The sequence below is a fragment of the Mustela lutreola genome, chromosome 8 (genome assembly GCF_030435805.1).
Source record: "Mustela lutreola isolate mMusLut2 chromosome 8, mMusLut2.pri, whole genome shotgun sequence".
Lineage (NCBI taxonomy): Eukaryota > Metazoa > Chordata > Mammalia > Carnivora > Mustelidae > Mustela > Mustela lutreola.
The window spans coordinates 98482309-98505771 of NC_081297.1; the positions used below are offsets into that span (position 1 = coordinate 98482309).

At 41.2% G+C, this 23463-nt stretch overlaps 2 protein-coding genes and 1 non-coding gene across 12 annotated transcripts in view; 1 reads left to right on the forward strand and 2 right to left on the reverse strand.

The window, feature by feature from the left end:
* Positions 1 to 23463, reverse strand: part of KLRG1 (killer cell lectin like receptor G1) — a 341170-nt gene that overhangs the window by 89562 nt on the left and 228145 nt on the right. The window lies entirely within an intron of this gene.
* LOC131839089 (pregnancy zone protein-like) overlaps positions 1 to 23463 on the forward strand; it is a 49781-nt gene that overhangs the window by 22430 nt on the left and 3888 nt on the right. The window contains exons 15-30 of the mRNA XM_059186209.1: positions 1564 to 1713; positions 4902 to 5066; positions 10592 to 10691; positions 14135 to 14261; positions 14955 to 15183; positions 15678 to 15804; positions 16055 to 16176; positions 16391 to 16439; positions 18361 to 18444; positions 19187 to 19363; positions 19647 to 19734; positions 20662 to 20818; positions 21215 to 21289; positions 21570 to 21747; positions 22041 to 22264; positions 23167 to 23385. Coding sequence (XP_059042192.1) covers positions 1564 to 1713; positions 4902 to 5066; positions 10592 to 10691; positions 14135 to 14261; positions 14955 to 15183; positions 15678 to 15804; positions 16055 to 16176; positions 16391 to 16439; positions 18361 to 18444; positions 19187 to 19363; positions 19647 to 19734; positions 20662 to 20818; positions 21215 to 21289; positions 21570 to 21747; positions 22041 to 22264; positions 23167 to 23385 — 2271 coding nt within the window. The remainder of the gene's footprint in view (positions 1 to 1563; positions 1714 to 4901; positions 5067 to 10591; positions 10692 to 14134; positions 14262 to 14954; positions 15184 to 15677; positions 15805 to 16054; positions 16177 to 16390; positions 16440 to 18360; positions 18445 to 19186; positions 19364 to 19646; positions 19735 to 20661; positions 20819 to 21214; positions 21290 to 21569; positions 21748 to 22040; positions 22265 to 23166; positions 23386 to 23463) is intronic.
* LOC131839941 (U4 spliceosomal RNA) lies at positions 13619 to 13755 on the reverse strand. The gene has a single exon (XR_009357082.1). It is a non-coding gene; the product is annotated as a U4 spliceosomal RNA (small nuclear RNA).

A 23463-nucleotide genomic window follows, 5' to 3' on the forward strand; every position in this document is an offset into this window, starting at 1 on the left:
AATGGATATTGATTTACTATTCATCCATCTTAGTAAAGAATGCTATTAAATCTGGACAGGTATCCAAGAGCATAGTTTCTGTTCTGTTTGAATGTTCTGTGTGTTAGATGGGAACCTGGGAGACATTCCTGTCTTGAACTTCCATGCCCTCCCTGCTAATCGTGGGTAGTTAGTGTGTTAAACCATTTTCCATTCTAAATTCATATCCCTCTTTCTAAATTTAAAAATAACAGATTTATATGGACATTGGGGAAGCTGTGTGCTATGGTGAGTGCTGTGAAGTGTGTAAACATGGCGATTCACTGACCTGTACAGTGCGGCTAATACATTATATGTTAATGTATTAACATATATATTAATGCGGCTAATACATTATCTGTTAATAAAAATTATAAATTTTTTTTAAAATAACAGATTTAGTATACATGTTAAATACAAGATAAGGGTTTGAATTGCCTGTACTTCTTGACCAGATATGATTATTTGTTAAGGATAACATTGATTAATATGAGTAAACAAAGACTCTCAAAGTATGTCTTCAAATTCTCTTTTGTTCTCATATCAATAAAACATTTTACACTTTCTAGCACAGCCACTTCTTGATTAACAGTATTTTCAGTTGATCATAATCCCCAATAATTCATGTGTTCATTTGAAATAGGCACTCACAAACATATTTTAAGAAACTTAAATTTTCTAAAAATAAAAACAAACATGCTTAAAGCAGAATTTTTCATAAGCAGTTTTCATAATTTATTGAACTCTAGAGATGAATATTACTTCTTTGTTTTGAAGATTCATTTATGTATTTTGAGAGAGAAAGAGAGCGGCACGACTGAAGGGAGGGTAGAGGGAGAGAATCTTTAAACAGACTCCCTGCTGAGCACAGGGGTCACTCTCATGACCTGTGAAATCATGATCTGAGCTGACACCAAGCATCAGATGCTTAACTGACTGAGCCACCTAGGAGCCCCTAGAGATGAATATTCTTTCACTTCGACAGTAAATCAATTAATATTTTTCATATAGGTCTCATGATACATGAATCCAACTGTTACATTAACTCACAGATCTCACAGCAGGATTATCATAGTTGAATTCACCAATCCAAGTCAAATATTATTTAACTAAACATACTGACGTTTCATTCCAATCCAAATCAACTTGCAATTCAAGAACCTAGGAAGTTACCTGACGCTACTTCAGTATCTAAAGCCTAAATGATTTGATTTTATATAGGTCAACTACAGCAAGGTATGTAACTTCCTTAGCATGCGTGTTCTTATTCCCATTCAGGTTTCTGTTTCAGTGTGACCAAAACCAATTTACATTTCACCAGATATACAAGGAGCAGGAAACCTGAGTCAACTGGAACCACGTTTCCAGTTTATTCCAGAGAGAGTTAACCAGTAGTCCCAAAATGTAAGAACCACTTGAACCTGGCCTAAAATGGATGAAGAGAAGCTGAGTGTAGAAAGAAAGAGTCCTAGCCTGGGGTAGAAGAGAGTGTTTGAGGTTGCAATACTTTGAAAATTTGCTGCCATAATCATATCCTCTTTACAGGTGAATTTGAGCTTCTCCTCAGTCCAGAGCCTGCCAGCCTCACACAACAATCTGGAGGTCACAGCCAGTCCTCACTCCCTCTGTGCCCTCCGTGCAGTAGACAAGAGTATTCTGCTGATGAAGCCTGAAGCTGAGCTCTCCTCTCAGTCGGTGAGTCCCCTTTCAGTCTCGCATGTCAGAAAATGCACACGTGAGAGGACCAATTTGAGAAAATGGAGGTTGTGACTGAGAAGACATGCTCTTCTGAGTGTCAGGCACAGTGTACTAAGTTATGTATGAGATGAAATTAAATTCATTTCCACAGAAGACATTGCACAGACAGCTTCATGTGTCTCACCTTGCTTCGTGCTCCGTTATAATATGTTCTCAGTGAGGGAGCAACATGGTTCCCCTCCGCATTCCCTGCCTAGCCCAGTACCTCATGTATAAAAGATGCTCAACACATCATCCATGAATGAATACAAGAAGAATAATTCTTGAAGGTGGGTATTATTAACTTCATTTTAAGAATGAAGAAAACATAACGCAGATACATCAAGCCCCTACAGAAAGAGCAGGCCAAAAATATAACTGGAGGGTGGAATTGGAGTCAGATTTCTCGTTCGGTGCCACCTTCAATGCACCACATTTCAAGACAGTCTGTGAAATGCCTGAGTTTTAAGCTTTCCTTAAAATCTAAGCCCTTACTCACTGGTTTGAAGTATGGACAAAAATGTTCTCATTCCAACTTGTCTTTGAGAGCTGCCTCTTATACCAAAGCACTTTCCAAAACGCCCTGTAGTTTACTTTCATCATCCCTTTACTCATTTAACAAATGTTCACTGCACCTTTTTTTATATTTTTGATTTATTTATATATTTGACAGGCAGAGATCACAAGTAGGCAGAGAGGCAGGAAGAGAGAGAGAGAGAGAGAGGAGGAAACAGTCTCCCTGTAGAGCAGAGAGCCTGACATGGGGTTCTATCCCAGGACCCTGGAATCATGACCTAAGCTGAAGGCAGAGGCTTTAACCCGCTAAGCCACCCAGGCATCTTGACTAGATGCCACTGCATCTTGACTAGAGACTGGAGCCTCCTCTGGGAACAGGAGTTCTATTGGTGAATAATCAGATGTGGTTCTTTGACCATCTTGGACTTACAGCCTTGTGAAGTATTAGAATAAACAAACAAGCAACAGAAACATATAAACATGGAATCGTTCCAAATTTTGCTGAATATAATGAAAAGAACAAAAACTGATGACATATAGAAAAAAGGAGTTGGACATTTTTTGAAATCGTGATTAGGAGTGTCTTCTTAGATGGTCGGAGAATGAAGGGGTAAGGGCAGGTATGTCAAAGAATGAGAGCAGCATCCCCGAATGTCTTGGGTTCAGGCTAAGACTGGAGCGCTCTAAAAGGAAAAGGTAATGACCTAATATGTAGTGGGTAGGGAAAAGGATGGTAGAGGCCATAAGCAAAATGGAAAGTAAGGAAAATTGTGACTAGCTCTGTTAGACTGGAATGGAATTTGGAGTTGACAGCAGATGCGGAGTTGACAGCAGATGCTATGGTAAATCTCAAGAGTTTGTTTGTTTTTAAGATTTTATTTATTTATTTAACAGAGAGAGAGAGAGAGAGAGAGCTCACAAGCATGGTAGAAGAGGCAGAGGAAGAATCACACTCCCCACTGAGCAGAGAGCCCAATGTGGGACTCGATCCCAGCACCCTGGGATCATGACCTGAGCCCAGGGCAGATGCTTAATCAACTGAGCCATCGAGGAGCCCCAAAGCTCAAGTATTTTAAACAGCAGAATGACCATTCAGATTCATCAGTTAGGGAGCTGCTGTTTGCTGCTGAGAGGATGAGAGCAAGAAAGAAAGATGAAAATGGTTAGTAGATTATTGTAGTAGCGTACATAAGAGATTAATGTAGCCAGATGAGGAGGTCCACACAGAGGCCAGTGTTTGCTTAATGGCCCCGGGTGCTATGTGACCCAGCAGGTGGCCCCACACTAGGCTCTGAGCAAAAAACTAACTGCAGCTGATTTCCAGGATGACTGTGCACCTATTTTTCCCTCAAGCTAAAGCTGGTCCTAACACAGTAGACTAAAACAAACAAACACAACACTTGGTAAGAGTTAAAAACAACTTAATCATTTTATAAAGTGGAAAAAGGAACAAGGGGAACCTGGGTGGCTCAGTGGGTTAAGCCTCGAGGCCGAGGCTTAACCCACTTAAGCCTCAGCTCAGGTCATGATCTCAGGGTCCTGCGATGGAACCCCACCATCAGGCTCTCTGATCAGCGGAAAGTCTGATTCCCATGCCCCCCCCCGACTCCACCTGCCTCTCTCCCTACTTGTGATCTCTCTCTGTAAAATAAATAAATCAAATCTCTTTAAAAAAGGAACGAATCAAGAATTTACAGTGATTATTTCTGAGTGATGGCATTATGAGTGCTTTTGTTCTTTCATCACACTTCTCCATACTGTTCGCATTTTCTGCTTCCTGTCTTCCTTAAGACTTATTTACTTGTCTAGGAAAGAAAAAGTGCATGTGCAAGTAGGGGAGGAGAGCAGAGGGAAAGGGAGAATCTCAAGCAGACTAATGAACCTGACAGGATCATGACCTGAGCAACCCAGGAGCCCCTTGGTTTCCTTTTGAAAGAATGCATTTGGGCTGGGAAACAGGAAACTTGAGTTTTATTCTTACTCAACGAAAATGGAATCTGAGACTTGGATCAATTAATTTGATTTTTGTATGTATTAATTTCTCTTGTATAACAGGAGGATTCGGAAACAAAACTTTCATGGTCTTCCCATGATTGTGTTCCTTTTAATAGTATTGGCATGGGAGTATTAAAGAAACACCATGATCTTTAAATCCCAGACTGAATATTTTCACACAAAAAATAAAATTAAGGACAACATCATCAGAAAGGATGAATACCCAACTCTTGTAGCAACATGGACAGGACTGGAAGAGATTATGCTGAGTGAAATCAGTCAAGCAGAGAGAGTCAATTATCATATGGTTTCCCTTATTTGTGGAGCATAACAAATAGCATGGAGGACATGGGGAGGTAGAGAGGAGAAGGGAGTTGGGGGAAATTGGAAGGGGAGGTGAATCATGAGAGACTATGGACTCTAAAAAACAATCTGAGGGGTTTGAAGTGGTGAGGGGGTGGAATGTTAGGGTACCAGGTGGTGGGCATTATAGAGGGCATGATTGCATGGAGCACTGGGTGTGGTGAAAAAATAATGAACACTGTTATGCTGAAAATAAATTTTAAAATAAATTAAATTAAATTAAATTAAGAAACAAAACAAGAGTTTTTCCCTTTGTTGTCTTGATTTTTCAGGTCTATAATTTGCTGCCAGTAAAGAGTGTCTTTAGCCCTGAATATGGCTACCCCCTGAATGAAGATGGTGAGCCCTGTATCAATGCAGAGGACATCATGCTGCATGGAATCATGTACACACCAAGGCGGATCCTGGATGACGATGACATTTACAGTGTTTTTGAGGTAATTCATCTTCCCAAATATATAACCAAAATCGAGTTTTAAGTCTTTGTTAAAATGGAGAACAAGCGACTTCTCAGCTCTAGAATCTGATCCTGTGTCCCATAAAGCAAAACGAAGATGAACAGAGAAATGCTGAGCCCTCGGAGGCATGGAGGACTTGTAGACATGTAGATGTTCAATCACCAATTTATCTGGCCCTTTAAAGAGCAAGAGGTATAACTTTAGGAACCCCAGCCTTAACCAAGTTAATCCCAAAGCTATTTATTACTGTCATATCCCCCTCTCAGCCTCTGCCAGAGATTCTAGTAAGTGAGAATAACCTAACATTTTCCGTCATGCCTCTGACACATTGGAAAGGGGAGTGAGTACATTATGGACAGCCATTTTAGCAGCCTTTGGCACAATAAATACGTATTGAATGAATAAATGACTGAAAACGAAAAGTCTGATACTTTCATCATCTTCAGGGCAGCAGAACTTCAGGAAAACTTGAAAGCAGCCTTTCAGGAAGAAAAGATTGACAAAACTAGGGTAATCATGCTCACTTTCTGGGTCTGTTAGATAAACTGCTTCTCTTAGAGATTAACTTTAAGGAGGCAGTGTTATGTAAGGAGAGTACATCCAGCTTGTGAGATTAAATCTTATCACCACCAAGAGGACTAACAACTCTCTTTAAACTTGAAGGAAAAACAGGTCATTCTTCTGCAGCCAGGCAGACAGCAATTTGAATCTCCCTGTTCTGGAGCCTCCAGAATCATACTCCATTGGTGGCAGCGATAGAGGACTTTTTAGGTCTACTAGAAGATTGTTTCATCTTTTATCGCCCTCGACCCGCAAGGACAACAAGAAGCCCCAGTTCAGATGTATCATCTCTCTTTTTATTTCCGCAATCTACATACTTATATATGTTTACATGACCAATCAGCGAGCAGGGTACAGGAGGGAACGAATCAGGCTGTGCACCTAAACGAACAACTTCGCTAGCAACCAATGCTGTTTACATCCTCTTTGGGCATTCCGCTTAGTCTCATGAGGCAACCCTAACCTGGCAACTAGCCAGGCGCCATCTTTTAATGGCGGAGGCCGCCCTAACCAGGGGCCTGCCTCTGACATCTCCCCCTTTTTTCTTTTATGGCAGGGATCGTGCCTGTCTTAGGTTGTCAGTGGTGGGGAATATCCTTACCCATCATCAGACGGCAGATATCAATGATCTGCGTCCTGTCTTAGGTTGGTATATTTCCCCCACCAATCTTACCCATCGTTGACTACCGATCCAGCATACTTAGCCACACTTGGGGGGATGTTCCAGCCTCTATGGCTAACAAGGCCTGCACCATGGCTTGCTGTTGCCTATGTTGCTGTCGCCTCCAAATCTGCAGTTTCCTTACTAGCAGAATCAAGCCCACTACGAGGATTGTCATCAGACCAATTATGCTAGCCCATTGTTTCCTAAAGGTTAACACATCTTGCAATGTTTTGATTATCTCTGGGAGGGTGGCAAGCTCAACTCTGGTGTTATTTATCCTTGTTATGCCTAGTAGCAGTGCTGAGTATAGTTTGGGAATTCTGAGGACCAATTCCCCCGCAAGTATTGGGAGAGCTGTTAGGAGACATTCTGTAAGTCAATCATATTAGTATAGGCTATGGGAGTTACACAAATTTCCAGGAAGGGTGCTATACATCCCAGTCCCAATAAGGCCCCCAATATGTCCACTTGTTCTTGAACCAAATCCACTCTCTGGTTGACTATCAGGATTCCTGCTTGCAGATGTGCATTGATCTGAGTGTGTTGGAAGGGCAGCCACCTTTCCTTCTGCAAGGGTGTTCACAGCTTCCGCAGTGGTTATAGTTGGAGCAAGCGAGACTGCTGCTGCCGTGGCAGCTGCTGTAGATATAGCCAATGCTGTCACAATGGCAGCTGTGATACCAAAATCTCTCTTCTTTCTGGATAGCACCACCGGTAACTTGTCCTCTGGAATGGAAACTGGGATAGGAACATGGGTAGGGATACGCATAATCACAGCCAGCTTGAAGGCCGTGACATTCCAGCCCTGGGAAAGATAGCAATTCTTAATGCAATTCAACGTATCATTCAGCTCGCTAGCATTTGCTACAAGGAAAAGGAACGGTGGCGAGACGCATATGGGAGTGGGCTGATAAGTAATATTATTGGGACTAGACACATCAACTGTTTTGTTTATAGAACAGTTGAGGAACTTGCCACCCTTTAACATGGACACTGCTGAGATATCAGTACATGCTCCTAGCAAGTTACAGACCTGCCATGTATCAAAAGGAGAGGAGGGAATATGAGAGAAGAGTTAGTCACTGGTAAAGGATATGGCCATGCTTTAACCACTGCCCACAGCTCTCTGGCGTGAGTCGGCCACAGGAGGTGTAGCATCCCCCAGAGTTATCATCAGTATCTTCAGCATCATGACTGGTGTTCGGAGGCAAGGCTGCATGCACCAGCCACTCTGGGATCCAAATTGGAGTTTCCTTTTCCTGTGGAAAAACACATACAGACCCCCTACTCCATAATAACACTGGATCTGGTCCATTCCACTTTCTGTGAGGATGTCCTTCCAAAGTACTAAAGCTTAGGGGGAGCAGCAGCATTACTTGCATGTCTGTCTGCAGCTGATTTACCCATTTTGTCCAATGTTAAAAAATTCAAAATAAAGAGAATGGTGTTCAGTTTATCTTTAGGGGACCTGAAGGTGTCCCCTATCCCCCCTTTTTGTTTATAAAGCGCATTTTTTATTGTAAGATGCGCGCGTTCCACAACACCCAGTCCTTGTGGGTTATAGGGTATTCCATGTATCAAGTGAATGTCAAGTTGTTGTAGGAAGGCTTTAAAGGGTTGTGAGGTGTAGGCTGGGCCATTATCTGTCTTTAACTGGCGTGGCTTTCCCCATACCATGAAAGCCTGTAGGCAATGGGCGATAACATCTCTGGATTCCGCCCCCCCCCCCATATGCACTGAGGCGAAAATTATTCCAGAGCAGGTATCTACAGAGACATGAACATATCTTAACTTTCCAAATTCTGGAACATGTGTGACATCCATTTGCCATATATGATTAGGTAACAAGCCTTTAGGATTAACCCCCAAGGACAGTGCAGGTAGTAAGGTCACACAATTTCTGCAGGAGACTACTATGTCCCGTGCCTGTGCTTTTGTTATGTTAAATTTGAGGCAAAGAGTTAAAGCATTCACATGGAACAGCTTATGATAATGTCTTGCCTGTTGCACCGGGTCCTCAATGGCAAAGACAAATTCTCCTCTGGTTAAGCAGTCTGCTAACAGATTACCTTTTGTCATGGGGCCTGGTAAGGTTGTATGAGCTTGTATGTGGCCAATATAAAATGGAGCCTTCCTGTCCCAGCACCACATATCTACTATCTGATAAAAGGTTGAAGGGTTCTTGATGAAACATTTGAAATGCTTTTATCACTGTGAGCTCGGTTTCTTGTGGAGAGGAGCTTTGAAATAGGAAGGTCCAACTCTCTTCTTTGGTAACTATAGCTCCTACTCCTTGCTTTGATCCATCAGTGAATAAAAGCCTTACATTACTGAAGGGTTTATGGTGAGTGATCCTAGGGTATATGATTCACTAGAACTACTCCCCTCTGAGGCACGAGAAGACCATTCCTCTTTCACTTCCTCCAATGCCTCTGCTCCCTCTTGTAGAGCTGATTCACATTTGGGTTTAGGCCGCACCAGACATCCCCGGACTAAGGTCCATATTGCCAGGGTCCCGGGTGGCAAAGGCGTTTTATTGTCCTGTTTCTTCAAATCCTCCCCTACGTGGTCCCATTGAGGTATGTTTAGCAAGCCTTCATCTAGGAACCATGGAGCCGCCTTTTCCACTGTATTCAAAAAGGCCTGAGCAGTTTTTGCTTTTAGTGAAGTTCCACTGGCTTTCAGCAGGTCTTTTAAAGACCCTTCCAACCGCACTTTAGATACTTCAGATCCCATTATGAACACACAGACAACAGATGCGGACGTTAAAGACACTAACTAACACATTAACATTTTACACGCATATACTTCAGTCGACATTAACTCCCCGCTTTACCGCGGATTACCTTGCAAGATTCCTTTATTTAGTTCCCGGGTGCCGGCGGCATTTATCGCCCTCGACCCGCAAGGACGACAAGAAGCCCCAGTTCAGATGTATCTTCTCTGCTTTTATTTCCACAAGTCTACACACTTATATACGCTTACATGACCAATCAGCGAGCAGGGTACAGGAGGGAGCGAATCAGGCTGCGCACCTACACGAACAACTTCGCTAGCAACCAATGCTGTTTACATCCTCTTTGGGCGTTCCGCTTAGTCTCATGAGGCAACCCTAACCTGGCATCTAGCCAGGCGCCATCTTTCAATGTCGGAGGCTGCCCTGGCCAGGGGCCTGCCTCCGACAGTCTTTAAACACGTATTTCTGACATCTTTCTCCGTGTTCCATGTGGCCGCCACCATGGACAGCTGTGCCTCAGTGTCCCACAATTTGCCGGTACTCTGAGCAAAGACAGCAAGTAGTATTTGCCTGTGACTAGTATTGAAGAGAAAGATGACTGGGACCAGGTGGACTGTAGGGGTCAGGCTATCCTATAGCCATCTGCCTACCTTATATTTGTTTGGGGCCAGAAAAGAAAGGGAAGATAAACATCCAAGCGTGTTTATTTAGCTTCTTGGATGCAAAAGATAGTTAAAGGGGCATCAGTTTACAACACACAAAATTCGGAAATAGGAATCAGGAGTCATGGGTTCTGAACCCAACTTCTCTTTGCTAACTGGATGCACTCGACTTTCCATGACTCTGTTTCCCTATTTGTAAAATAGCTCTGTTCCCTATTGTGTAGAATTTTCATGAGGATGAGCTCCGTGCATAAAATAATGAAAGTGTCATAGTGTAGGGAAAGAAAAATTCTTCCTCTACCCTCCTTCAGAGTCTTCCTTCTGAACTAAGAATTACATTTACATGCGACAGATTAACTGGAGATTAAAAAAAGACAAAAAACAGTGTCATTATGTGTTCATGAAGGTCCAATAACAAAACCAAGGCCTAAAGAAATGAAGAAGCCCCCGGCTTTTACACTTTTTACACAAAGACACAATCCATTTGTGAGAAATTGGCAGGGTAAGGAAAACAGAGGATTGAGAGCTTTAGGATTCTAAGTGGAATTTGGCTTGAGGTCATGGATTAGAAAACAAAACTAACAGGGCTTTTTTGGCTTTAAAGTTTCTATCTCTGGTGATAAGGATTTTTTTTTTATTATTCCTAGTACAGGGCGTGCACCTCTCACGGGAGATGTGTTTCCTGCTGTGAGAGGGACAGAGAAGGGACTAAGAGTCCTTGTACCAGCTGTCCCCCAAATAACTTTAACTCAAAATAATCAAACGCCATGTGGGATATCTTGGGGCACACTGCCCTTGGCCCCTACAGTCCAAACGTAAGATAATATTCCACTCTCAAGATTGGTTTGCCAATGTGCTCTCATAATTAATTTTAGTCCAGTCCGCAGGATTAAATGTTTTTACCAACTCAAGAATCCGCAAGCTGCATTTCTGTCCATCGTTCTTGCCGTATCCAGGAATGCCTATGACCTATCCAGAAGGTAAGGATGAGATTTACTTACCTGCTAGGATAATCAGCGGGGGGTGGGGGGATAATGTTTTTCTGAATATAAATGTTGTGACTCTAGACCAACTTCTTGGTAAGTTTCCCCCAAATCACATGCCCTCCCACCAAAAAATCTGATTTTTAAAGCAATTATTGTTCTCTCTCTCTCTCTCTGAAATCTCAAAATTGACTGTCTTTTTGTCCCAGCCTTCAGCAATCTTTCTATTTCGAATCCTTCTTATCCAGGGTGGTTTCAACACCTACATGGTCAGGGTAAGACAGACTGTACTGCAGTAAAACAAACCCCCACATCTCAGTGTCCAAGCATATAACAGTTTTATTTTCTGCTCATACAAAACTGCTTTTTGAGTCCAGTGGCTGTCCGGAGCAGCTCATTACCAATCAATGAGTCTGGGATACCCATTCTTGTTTCACCTATGACTCCATCTCCAATGTGACATTTAAGGTCATTACCACGGGAAAGGAGTGGTTTCCACATGACCTTTTGTGGCCAGCTGTGGAAGTGGCATATATCACGTCTTCCCTTATGGCAAGGGAGACTGAAAAATGAGAAGGATCCTACAGACATTTATTGTCTGTGTGACATTCTTTTATAAAAACCAAAGAGATGGGGCGCCTGGGTGGCTCGGTGGGTTAAAGCCTCTGCTTTCAGCTCAGGTCATGGTCTCAGGGTCCTGGGATTGAGCCCTGCATAGGGCTCTCTGCTCAGCGGGGAGCCTGCTTCCTCCTTTCTCTCTGCCTGCCTCTTTGCCTACTTGTGATCCCTGTCTGTCAAATAAATAAATAAAATCTTTAAAAAACAAAAACATGATACGCTCTAGTTCCATCCATGTTGTCGCAAATAGCAAGATTTCATTTCTTTTGATGGCTGCATAGTATTCCATTGTGTATGTATACCACATCTTCTTGAAAAAACAAAAAACAAAACAAAGAGGTTTTGATGTATTGGACAAAACAGAATAATCCAACTTTCAGCAGAAATACCACAAGTCTCCTTGTGGGTTTCAAGTATATCTGCAAATGAGGGAAAGTTGAAAAGATTCTCAGTAATCTTTTTGATGGCTGTCAGGCCTAGAGAAATTTCTCATTGCATGTTTGGATATCTACTAATCTTACTTTTTAATGGGAAATGGGCTGGGGTAAAGCATTTCTTAAAAATAAACACATACTGTAGTACAGTAGAAATACTTTAATAGAGTAGGAATTATTTACCTAAGAAGACAAAGAATAATGTTCTAATTGACAACAGGGGAGTAACTAAGAATACTCCCTCAACAGAAAGAAAATTCTGCATACAAAAAAAAAAAAAAAAAAGAAAGAAAGAAAGAAAAAGAAAATTCTGTGTACAGAAAAAAGAGCACTGTGCTGAGAGCAATGGGACACGTTCTCGTCATACTCCTGCGTGGTAGGGCATATGGAACTTTGAAAATTCACAGGCTCATTTAAACTTCCAAAGGCTCAGTTTCTTCCAATCTAAAACCAGAGTGACAACCTCAAAGTTACTGAGCATATGTGCGAACATAAAAGAAGAAAATAGAATTATGATTCCATGAATAGTATGTTTTTTAAAAAAATAATTTGAAAGCACTATTATTTTCATATCCCTCTTAATACCAAGGGTGTATTTTCTTTCCAGTCCTAAGAGAAAATGTATTCGTACAATGATCCTGAAAACAGAGTACCATCATTACATTCCTTTATATATATATATATATAAAAAAAAAAGTTCTATTTATTTGCAAGACAGAGAGAGAGGGAAAGGTCTCACTGGAACAGGGGGAGGGGCTCTGAGGGAGGGAGTAGCAGACTCCCCGCTGAGCTTGGAGCCCAGCACAGCTGGATCTCACAACCCTGAGATCACAGTCTGAGCAGAATGAAAACCAAGAGTTGAATGCTTAACCAATTCTTCGCCACCACCAGAGGCCCAGTCCTTGCATGCTTCTCCCACATATTCTCTAAGGCTCTATGCAAACTCTGCATTTGTATCTGTCACCTATCCATCATTTCTTTTTCATTTCCACCTTAGTCTTGTGCCTCCTTATTTAGGAAGGAAATGACTTAAAAACCATCCTAAATTACCTTCTTGCCTCCAGTCCTTCTCTATTTCAATCTGTCCTGGACACTGCAAAAAGCATTATCACCCTTAAATATTACTTTTATCATGTCACTTAGTTCTCATAAACGTTTACTATTTTCAGAATTTGTAGAATTACTGCTTTAATGTTCTAAAAAAGCATATCCCATGATATTATTTTATATATGTAATATATGTATCACATTTCTATTTATATATTTATACCTGTGATCTCTATCTTCTGATCTCTAGAGTATCACCTTTTTTTAATTAAATTTTTTTAAAGATTTTATTTATTTATTTGACAGAGATCACAAGTAGGCAGAGACGCAGTCAGAGAGACAGAGGAAGCAGGCACCCTGCAGAGCAGAGAACCTGATGCAGGGCTCCATCCCAGGACCCTGGGATCATGACCTGAGCCAAAGGCAGAGGCTTTAACCCATGAGCCACCAGGCGCACCATATCACTTTTTTTTTTTTAAATCAACCTAACTCCTACCTTCACAGATCTAATTTTTTGTCCCAATCTTCATGGTGTTTCATTATATACATCAACTATTTACTCAACACAGCCCTAAATTAGACAGCTTCCTCCATTTTCCCTGCAGGGAAAATTCTGACCTCTGCATGTGTGTTCATAGAGCCATTTCCATCAAATACCTCCTCCATTCTCCTTTGTTTCTCTTTCTCCAGGGATCATCTAAAAGTCTACTTCAGTGAAGTCTTCTCTAGCCAATCTGAAGTTCATTTTCTGTTCTTTATTGAGTCTCTGCTGTCTGTAATACATACTTTACTGTATCCTAGAGTTTCTGTCCATATCTCAACCACTGTAAAAAAACAAGAACAACAAAAAACATTTCTGAAATCCTCTTGCTGTAGCTACTATTCACTCTTCTTTTTTCAATTAGCAATAATCGTGCCTCGGATAAACCTCATTGGCTACGATACTGCCACTGCGCAAAGCTTCACTCTTCTTTTTTGATTCTCCCTGCCAATGGAGAACATGTGATTATCCTTTCAGCATCAAAACAGTATTTGGTGTGTTAAATTACTCTTTAGTCTTCCCTTTGCCCCTTGAATAATCAGCTTCTAGAGAGCTACATTTGCTTTCATGTCCAGAGAAAAATACATTTACCTCCAGTCTCTTTGAAGAAGCGATAGGATTCACTTGCCTAGAAGACAAATAGATGAATGAACAAAGTCACAAGCTGGTAGATTAGGCCATTCCAATAATAAACATTCCCTGAGCAAATGACCTCATTTTACTTGAGAAACTAGGCAACTCTAAGGAATTCATGATAAAAATGAGGTTTACACGGGGACCCTCATATTGTCCTGCCACAGTCCTTCCTCTAGCAAGTGGTGCTGGAGGACCAGTGCTCCCGAGAGAGAACTCTCCCGTTGTGGAAGTGAAAGAGACAGTCCGGACGTATTTCCCTGAGACCTGGATCTGGGACTTGGTTCCACTCAGGTAAGTAGGGTGTTGCCCAGAATTTCGTTGAGGAAAAGATGTGGCTCACCCTCTGTGATTCTGGTGTTCCTGTGCCTTGCAGTTCTGTTCCACTTCTTCCTGGTAAACTTTTAGGTTCATAGTTCATTGATCTCATAGCTCAACGATGCAATTTTTTTTAAATTTTTAAACTTTATTTAAAATTTTTTATAAACATATAATATATTTTTATCCTCAGGGTACAGGTCTGTGAATCGCCAGGTTTGCACAGTTCACAGCACTCACCAAAGCACATACCCTCCCCAATGTCCATAACCCCACCCCCCTTTGCCCAATCCCCTTCCCCTCAGCAACCCTCAGTTTGTTTTGTGAGATTAAGAGTCACTTATGGTTTGTCTCCCTCCCAATCCCATCTTGTTTCATTTATTCTTCTCCTACCTCCTTAACCCCCCATGTAACATGCAATATTTTTTTTAATTTGGCCCTGAGATATCTAAAATCATGATAAGTAGGAAAATACCCTTGTCTCTAAAAGGAAAGGAAAACTTTTCAGAGACCTCGCTAGCAGTGCCAAACTAGTAATCAGGTTTAGCGTTAACCATACTGGGTTACTAGGTTAGCACACTATCAGCTAGTATTTGTGCTAAAAAAAAAATAAAAATAAAAAAAAATAAAAGATTGTTTCCCAAGACTTCCTCTTATTCCCTTCTCTAGTTTATCAGGTAGAAGTGAGTTGGCCGTGAAGGTCCCTGACACCATCACGGAGTGGAAGGCCAGCGCACTCTGCTTGTCTGGAACCACAGGGCTGGGCCTCTCCCCCATCATCTCTCTTCAAGTGTTCCAGCCCTTCTTCCTGGAACTCACTCTCCCCTACTCTGTGGTGCGAGGAGAAGCCTTTACGCTGAAAGCCACCGTGTTCAACTATTTGGCCCATTGCATTCGGGTAAGGACACTTCTCTGGAGGAGAGCAAAAGTGGAAGGGAGACACCCAGTTGCCATTTAATATCCAGGTCTCCTAGGTAATGTGCCAGCAAATCATAGCTGAAGAATGGTGTAACCTCATTTGGCAATGGAATAGTTGCTAAGGGCAAAGCTCACTGGTTGAGGTGAGGTTATATTCACTTGGGACTTTATATTTCCTGTGTATTCCTAAATTCAGACCTCATTTCCACCTGATTTTTTTTTTCCACTCAGACTAAAGCAAACACCTCTTCGCTGTGCTGGCACAATCCTAAATCCTGGGAATTATCTCAGTTCTTGTCAGTTTTTTAGCTCCCTATTGGCAACATCTAAACTACAAAGTGCTGGACAGGATTTACCTTGTTTGAACAATTTCCCAAAGCCTCTCAGTTCCCATTGTCCCTTGAAGCTCCTTGCACCTGTTATTGTCCCTCTACTTGTGTTCTTTCTCAAACTTGTGCATGGTTATGGGGATAGGTCAGTGTGCAGCTGGAAGCCTTCCCTGACAAGTCAGCCGACTTAGTGAAAAAGAATGAAGACACTCCCTGTATCTGTGGAAATAAGCAGGAAACCATGTCCTGGGCTGTGACCCCAAAGTCACTGGGTAAGTGGTAAATCTGTTGACAGATCCTACTTCTTATGTTGTAATGATTTGCTTTCCACACTCTGAACCAGGTACATGTCTTTTTCTCCTCCTTCAACAGTGATGCCTTGAAAGAAAAAAAAAAAATATATATATATATATATATATATATATATATATATAGTGCAATATATGTAGTGTAGGAGAAACTTAAAGACAAACCATGCAATATAGAATCACTGTTTAACTCCGTAAGACTCTTACTCCTCAGGAAAGGTGAATTTCACAGCTACTGTGGAAGCCCTACAGTCTCAGGAGTTGTGCGGCAAGGAGGTGCCAAGAGTTCCAGAACTTGGACAGAAGGATACCGTAATCAAGCCCTTATTAGTTGAGGTATGCCGATAAACTTTCTCTGTGTCTCAGAGGCCTTATTATATTATACAGCATGGTCTAATATGTCTGTCATGGTGACATTTCACTCCCAAAAATATGGATGTATCTACAACTCAGTTTCTTACTAATGTTTCCTCCTCTACTTTAAAGTGATTGATTTTTTTCCTATACACTCAGTATGACCTTCTTTTTCACCTTTTTTCCCAATATAAAGCCCGAAGGAATAGAACAGGAAGAAACTTTCAACACACTCCTCTGTGCAGGTAAAAAAGAGACAAAATTTCCGTGTTAAGCCACTTGCCAAAGTATATAGTTTTAGAATGCTCTTCGGGGTAGGTTTTCCTCTGGGGAAACAAAAAAATTAGTGTAATCTCCTGTGTGAAAATCTAAGGATATTTGATTCAGAAGTCTCTTCTGCTGACGGCTTAAAGAAATTAAAAGACCTAGAAGATCCTGGCTGATAAGGAGAACTAAAGTCAAAGACCATAGAACAGGATTCTTTCCCATACTTTCAAACTACATTTTAAACAATTTTCAAAGTATTAAAATATCTACATGCAAAATATCTAATAAATAGTAATATTTTTATTCCATTAATAGTTTAAAGGTACTCAAGGTTAATTTTCTTGTGTCAGTTATTGAAGAAGAACTTCAGGTCACTAACGTATGTAGAAAATCCATAAAAATTACCTTTAAAATATTCAACTCTGTACCATCTAGTCTCATCTTGAGGACAATGCTCAGGGTGAGATCTCCCCTCTCTAGAAGCATCCCTTGATAATCTCATTTAGTCACAGAACTTAAATAACAACTTTGTAATGGAGACCACAAAATAAACAACTTGGTCCACACAGCTTTCCTCACTCAAACTTGTGTATTCAGTTGCCCACTAATCATCTCCACTTACAGGCCTGTAAACAAATAGACATCTCAAACCTAGCATGTTCAAAACTGCTCTTCTGTTGGTCTCCACAAACCCACACCTCCTACAATTTTCTCCATCTCAGAGAATGGAAATTCCATTATTCTACCTGCTTGAAATAAAACTTTGGAGTCATCCTTTAGTATGTTCTTTCTCTTTCTCTCCACACCCAATCTACTTTCAAATCTAGTTGGCTCCACCTTCACATTATGTCCAGAATCTTCCCACTTCTCACCATGTCTACTTCTATTCTAGCCTTTTCTCTCTCAGATCATCTCAATAACCTCCTACCTGGTCGCCTGGTCATCTTTCCTTACATCCCTGCAACAAAAGGGATCATTTAAAGCACGTTTCAGATCATGTGCCTCTCTGTCCAAGCCTTCCAAGAGTTTCCCATGTCCCTGAAAGTTAAGGGCTATGTCTCCAATGTCCCCTCCAACCCTTGCTAACCAAGACTTCATATCCTATTACTCTCTCCCTCACTCACCCTCCCCCGGCCACACAGGACTCCTAGTCTGCTCTTGTAACACAGCTAGCATGCTCTCATCTCTGGATTCTATTTGCTTTTGTTCCTTCTTTCTGGAGATCTCTTTTCCCAGATACCTATAAATCTTACACCTTGGCATACTTAAAGTCTCCAGTCACCTATGATTTTGTTTTATCAAAGAGGAGAACCCGCTTCCCTCACCCTACACTTTCTGATTGGCGCTGTCTTACTAGCTCACCCGTACAAACACTTTGCTTTAATTTTCTCTAAGAACTTACTAGCATCTATCATACTAAATATTTATTTGGTATCTTATTATTCCCATTATTATGAAAACTCTGGGACATCAGGGAATTTTTTTTTAAATTGTTTTATCACTGCACTTAAAACAGAACCCATCACATAGCATGCACTTAACACATATTTATGACATGAGTGTTACTTTCAAAAAAACAGTAATAATAAATACTAACAAAAACAATGAAGGGCAAGAAAGAAGTATAACATAAGGTATGTGCCTATAAGGAAATCTGTAAAAATTTAGCACATAATATGAATTTCACTGCGAAATGAATCACGACTTTAGGAGAAACTCAGATTGCATCGAAGAAAGTATAGAATGATCAAAAGACATGACAGGCTGAAATTTGATCCAAAGAGGAAAAATTTCAAAGAAAAACTTGAATATTTCTCTCATTTTTTCCCTTCCCATATATATATATATATATATATATATATATATATATATATATATATATTTGTCTTCTTTCCTTAGAAACTGGTGTATCTGAAAAGTTGTCACTGAAAGTTCCTTCAGATGTGGTTGAAGGATCTGCCAGGGAGACGTTTTCTGTTTTGGGTGAGTCTCCCAGCCCAAGGCAAGCCACTGTCCATCTCATTACTCTAGTGCATGCAGCCTCAACATCCACGGTTAGTGAAGACTTTGGCTGTAAGCACTGGGTTGAGAGAAAGAGCGCTAAGCTAAGAATTACACTGTATCTTCATCAGGAAGGGGGTTAAAGAGATGTTGTGCTTATTTCTATACCTTGACATACTCAAAAGTGTCATCTCTCTGTGCCCTTATCTTCAGAGACTGACTAGGTGGTGAGGCTTCCTAATAGATTTGAAAACAGTTGGTTTTTACCAGGCATGTGGTTCTTCAGAAAAGATATGCCCAGCCATTGTTTTTTCCATCCTGGAATCATCAACTTTTTTTTACCACTTTTGTCTGTCCTTTCTGTTCGTTGTTTTTCTTCACCTCTTATGCTTTCTTGTATTACTCTCCATACATGATTTGACCTCTTGTTTAGCAAGTAATCTATCTTCTTATCCCAGTAGAAACCAGCCCTGAGTTCCTCTGGGTTTTTTTAAAGGTTTATTTCTTCATCTGAGAGAGAGAGAGAGCCACCACGGAAGCCAGTGGAGGAACAGAGGCAGAGGAAGAGAAGACTCCTCCCTAAGCACAGAGCCCAAGGCGGGGCTCAATCCCACCACCCTTGAGATAGATCAGGACCTAAGCAGAAACTAAGAGTTGGACACTTAACTGACTGAGCCACCCAGGCACCCTTCCTCTAATTTTTTGAATGCCTTTCATTCCCCAGGTGACATATTGGGCTCTGCAATGAAAAATCTTCAGAATCTTCTCCGGATGCCGTATGGTTGTGGAGAGCAAAATATGGTCCTTTTTGTCCCTAACATCTATGTTCTGAACTATCTGAATGAGACCCGACAGCTGACAGAGACCATCAAGTCCAAAGCCATCGGTTACCTCATCAGGGGTAAGCAATAATCCCAAAAGGAGAAATCTTGATTCCCTAAATATGTCTCTCAGGGAACTCAAATCAGCATCCCTTTGGTTAAGATTTAATAATCACTGTTGCTGTGACAACCAATAAAATGTCCCACTCTAATACCAGGAAATTCAATGGCATATCAAGCCTTGGAGACATCTTAACAAAATAGGCGTTTTCCTATGATTCCCAACCACATTCTGAAGAAAAAATCTAATTACTTCTCCAATGTCTCTGCTATTTCATAAATCGATGAAAACTTCCTCTTCAGGGTACCAAAGGCAGTTGAATTATAAGCACAGTGATGGTTCATACAGCACCTTTGGGGATCATTATGGTAGAAGTCAAGGAAATACATGGTAAGATCATTATTTTCATATGCTTGCTATAGATCCATTCTATTCTCAAATTCTAAAAATAATTATTCTCTGATACCTGGAGTTCTTTCATGGAAATGGGTTATCCTTTAAAAATCCATATGTCTTCCAATTACCCCCAACTCCCTTCTCCTCTCTTTCTCTAAGAGAGGAGAAGGGAATTGGGGGAAATTGGAGGGGAGGTGAACCATGAGAGACTATGGACTCTGAAAAACAATCTGAGGGGTTCAAAGTGGCGGGGGGTGGGAAGTAGGGGAACCAGGTGGTGGGTATTAGAGAGGGCACAGTTTGCATGGAGCACTGGGTGTGGTGCAAAAATAATGAATACTGTTATGCTGAAAATAAATAAAAAATAAATTTAAAAGAAGTCCAAAAAAATCCTTCTGTCTGTCATCACTACTATGTGATTGCATCATTTCGTGTATGAAGGCATGCCAGCTGTGATAGCACAGTAAATAGCAGTAAAATGAAGATTCCCCCGAAATGGAAATAGAAGGCAGAAGGTGTTATAAAGTGAAATGGTAGTAGAAGAAGTTCTATACTGTGCATTAAGGGAAAGGCAGAGGGAAAAGAGAGAAAGAGGCTGTGATGTTATTCAAATCATTCAGGAAATGGCAACATGGGGGATAGAAAAGATTGGGATCTCCAGCAAACATTTTGTGAGAGGAAAAAAAAGAAAAAAGTGAAAAGCATCAATTTGGAGGAAAACAATAAAGTAGAGATTGTAAAAGGAATCCAGATACTTGCTGAACAAACAAGAGTATTTAGTGCACAAGTGTCGCTTCTCCCAACCAATTCTCCCCAACAATTTCCTCCCGTGGATGGCAAAGACCAATGTCTAAATGCAGTTGCCAAAGTGGGCTTTAAATGTGAGATTGTCCTCATGTCTGTCTCTCCTGTACTGGACAGGCTCACAGCATTTGTGCTCAAGTCCTTTGCTCAAGCCCAGTCACACATTTTTGTGGAGATATCACACATCACGAGTGCCCTCACCTGGATCTCACAGAGACAAAAAGAAAATGGTTGTTTCCAACGCTCTGGATCGCTTCTAAACAACGCCATTAAGGTGGATGCTGTTCATTTTGTTCTAGTCCCTGAAAACAGAGACAGGGAGGGGCAAAGACACTCCTGTTCATTCCTCTTGTCCTGGTGACATATCTTTAAGGAAGGATGGTACTCTCTAAAGCTTCTGAAATCTGACAATAAAATAGTCATTTTTTACTGAATAATAAAATAGGGTGCATAAAAACCTCAATGTATTACTAAAAGTGAGGGAAAAAATTTGAGGTTGATTCAAGAATTTAAGAGTGGAGGGGAATGGGGAAAAATCAACAAGATTGTGCAAGAAAAGATGCTTTCTAGTGAAGAGTGTGTGGAGTAGAGAGGGTGGGGGAATAGAATGATCCAGCCCTGCCTAATGACTATTGGAGTGTTTGAGTGTCTCTGCTTCTGCTCTCTACAGGGTGGGGTAGATGATGAACTGACGCTCTCTGCCTACATCACCATTGCTCTGCTAGAGATGCCACTGCCTGTCACTGTATGTACCAGCACCTCTACCTCTCTCACAGATACAAGGAATACCAATCATGAAGCTGTGACTCTGTGAGGAAAATAAGTTGTGGTTGTCCTGTTATTTAATTTTGGTATATTTCACTAGACCATAAAAGGCTAAATGCCTTTGGAAGCTGCCAAGGAAATTATTCTCTGGTCAGAACCATGAGTAACCTGACACATTGGGCCTTTTGATCTGGTGTTAGCCTGTGGACAATTCATTAGCCTGCTTCCACTATCGAAAGATTTTTTTATCTGCCTTATAGCACCCTGTTGTTCGCAGTGCTCTATTCTGCCTGGAAAATGCCTGGAGATCCATCTCAGAGGACCAGGGAAATCCTGTCTACACCAAGGCATTACTGGCCTATGCCTTTGCCCTAGCAGGAAACCAGGCCAAGCGAAGTGAGCTTCTTGATTCGCTGGACAAAGATGCCATAAAAGAAGGTAAGGGCTGCTACTGCAAAATTTACCTCCAGAATCAACAGTGATTGATGGGTGCCTGGGTGGCTCAGTTGTTAAATGTCTGCCTTCAGCTCAGGTCATGATGCCCAGGTGCTGGAATCGAGTCCCACATCAGGCTCTCTGTTCAGTGGGGAGTCTGCTTCTCCCTCTACCAATTCCCCCTGCTCATGATCTCTCGCTCTCTCTCTCTCTCAAATAAAAAAATAAAATCTTCAACAACTAATTAAATAAGATCACTCTTTAAGTCTAAGATCATATCCTTTTCCATTTCAAAGAGGACTCAATCCACTGGCAGCGTCCTGGAAAATTTGAAGAACTTACGACACTTTATTATCAACCTCGGGCTCCTTCTGTTGAAGTGGAGATGACCTCATACTTGCTCCTTGCCTATCTGACTGCTTGGCCTGCCCCATCTTCAGAAGACCTGTCTGTGGCTTCACGGATTGTGAAATGGATCATGAAGCAACAAAACCCCAATGGGGGCTTCTCCTCTACTCAGGTCTGTGGAGAGCCTCTAGGAAGAAAAATACATATGTCAATACATATGTAGACACAAGCATATTCTAGGAGTTGACTAATCAGATAGTATTTCTAATTCATGCTTTCCCCATTTCTCCATCACCAGAAAGGTTCCAGACTCATTATTTAATATATTCATTATTGTTCTGTCCTCTGTCCAATCTCTCATCTCTTCTCTCCTTCGTCAACCCATAAATGTAATATGGATCAATCTTCCTAAAGCAATACTTCATAAAATGACTTCCCTGGTAAAGGAAACCTTTTTTTTTTCTCATACAAAAGAAGACTGAAACAATCTACTAATGTTATTCAAAGTATTTACTCTTCCCCACTAAACACAAATACTCCCTTCTAATTAATTTCTGGAATTGGCCATCTCTTTTTTCAATGTCTCCACATATCCCACTCTGGTAGCCCCTGATGCCTCTCTTTCTGTCTGTATAAATCCTTCTCAAGATTCACACATGATTTTATTTCTTCTTCACAGTACCTTCTTCAAGTAAGTCTTCTTACTTACCTTCTTTAGGAAGGGTTCTCTTACTAATCTAGCTCTGCTTTCTTCCCCCTTCCCTGAATGTTTACAACAAATATATATTATATAAATTTCTATTATTATTATATATTATTACATAAATTTCTAATTTATTGAAGTAGCCTCTGCTCTATGTCAATGTTTGGGTCTAATTTCCACATGTATAGTGTAAACTACTTGAATGGGGAAACTTTTTCATGTCCCCCTAAAGTACACAGAATAGTTCGGGGTTAATAATGGGTCTGGGTTTAACATGAAATCACTCTGAGAGAGAGTAGTATTGATGTGATCTACATCCAGTATGATTCTGTTACCTTCACTCCTGTGACTTCTGCCCCATCTTTTTTTAGGACACGGTGGTAGCTCTCCAAGCCCTGTCCAAATATGGAGCGGCAACTTTCAGTAAAAGGGAGAAAGCATCTGTAGTCACGGTCAAGTCTTCAGAGACGTTCTCTGAAGAATTCCAAGTCCACGATGCCAATCGCCTGTTGCTGCAGGAGGTCGGGCTGCCGGAGATTCCAGGGGAGTACAGCACGACCGTGTCAGGGTCCGGATGTGTGTACCTCCAGGTGAGTCTTCCAGGGTTGAGGGGATGCTACAGATGCAGGGGGAAAGCTTCAAGAACTGGATATGAATCTCCAAATGGA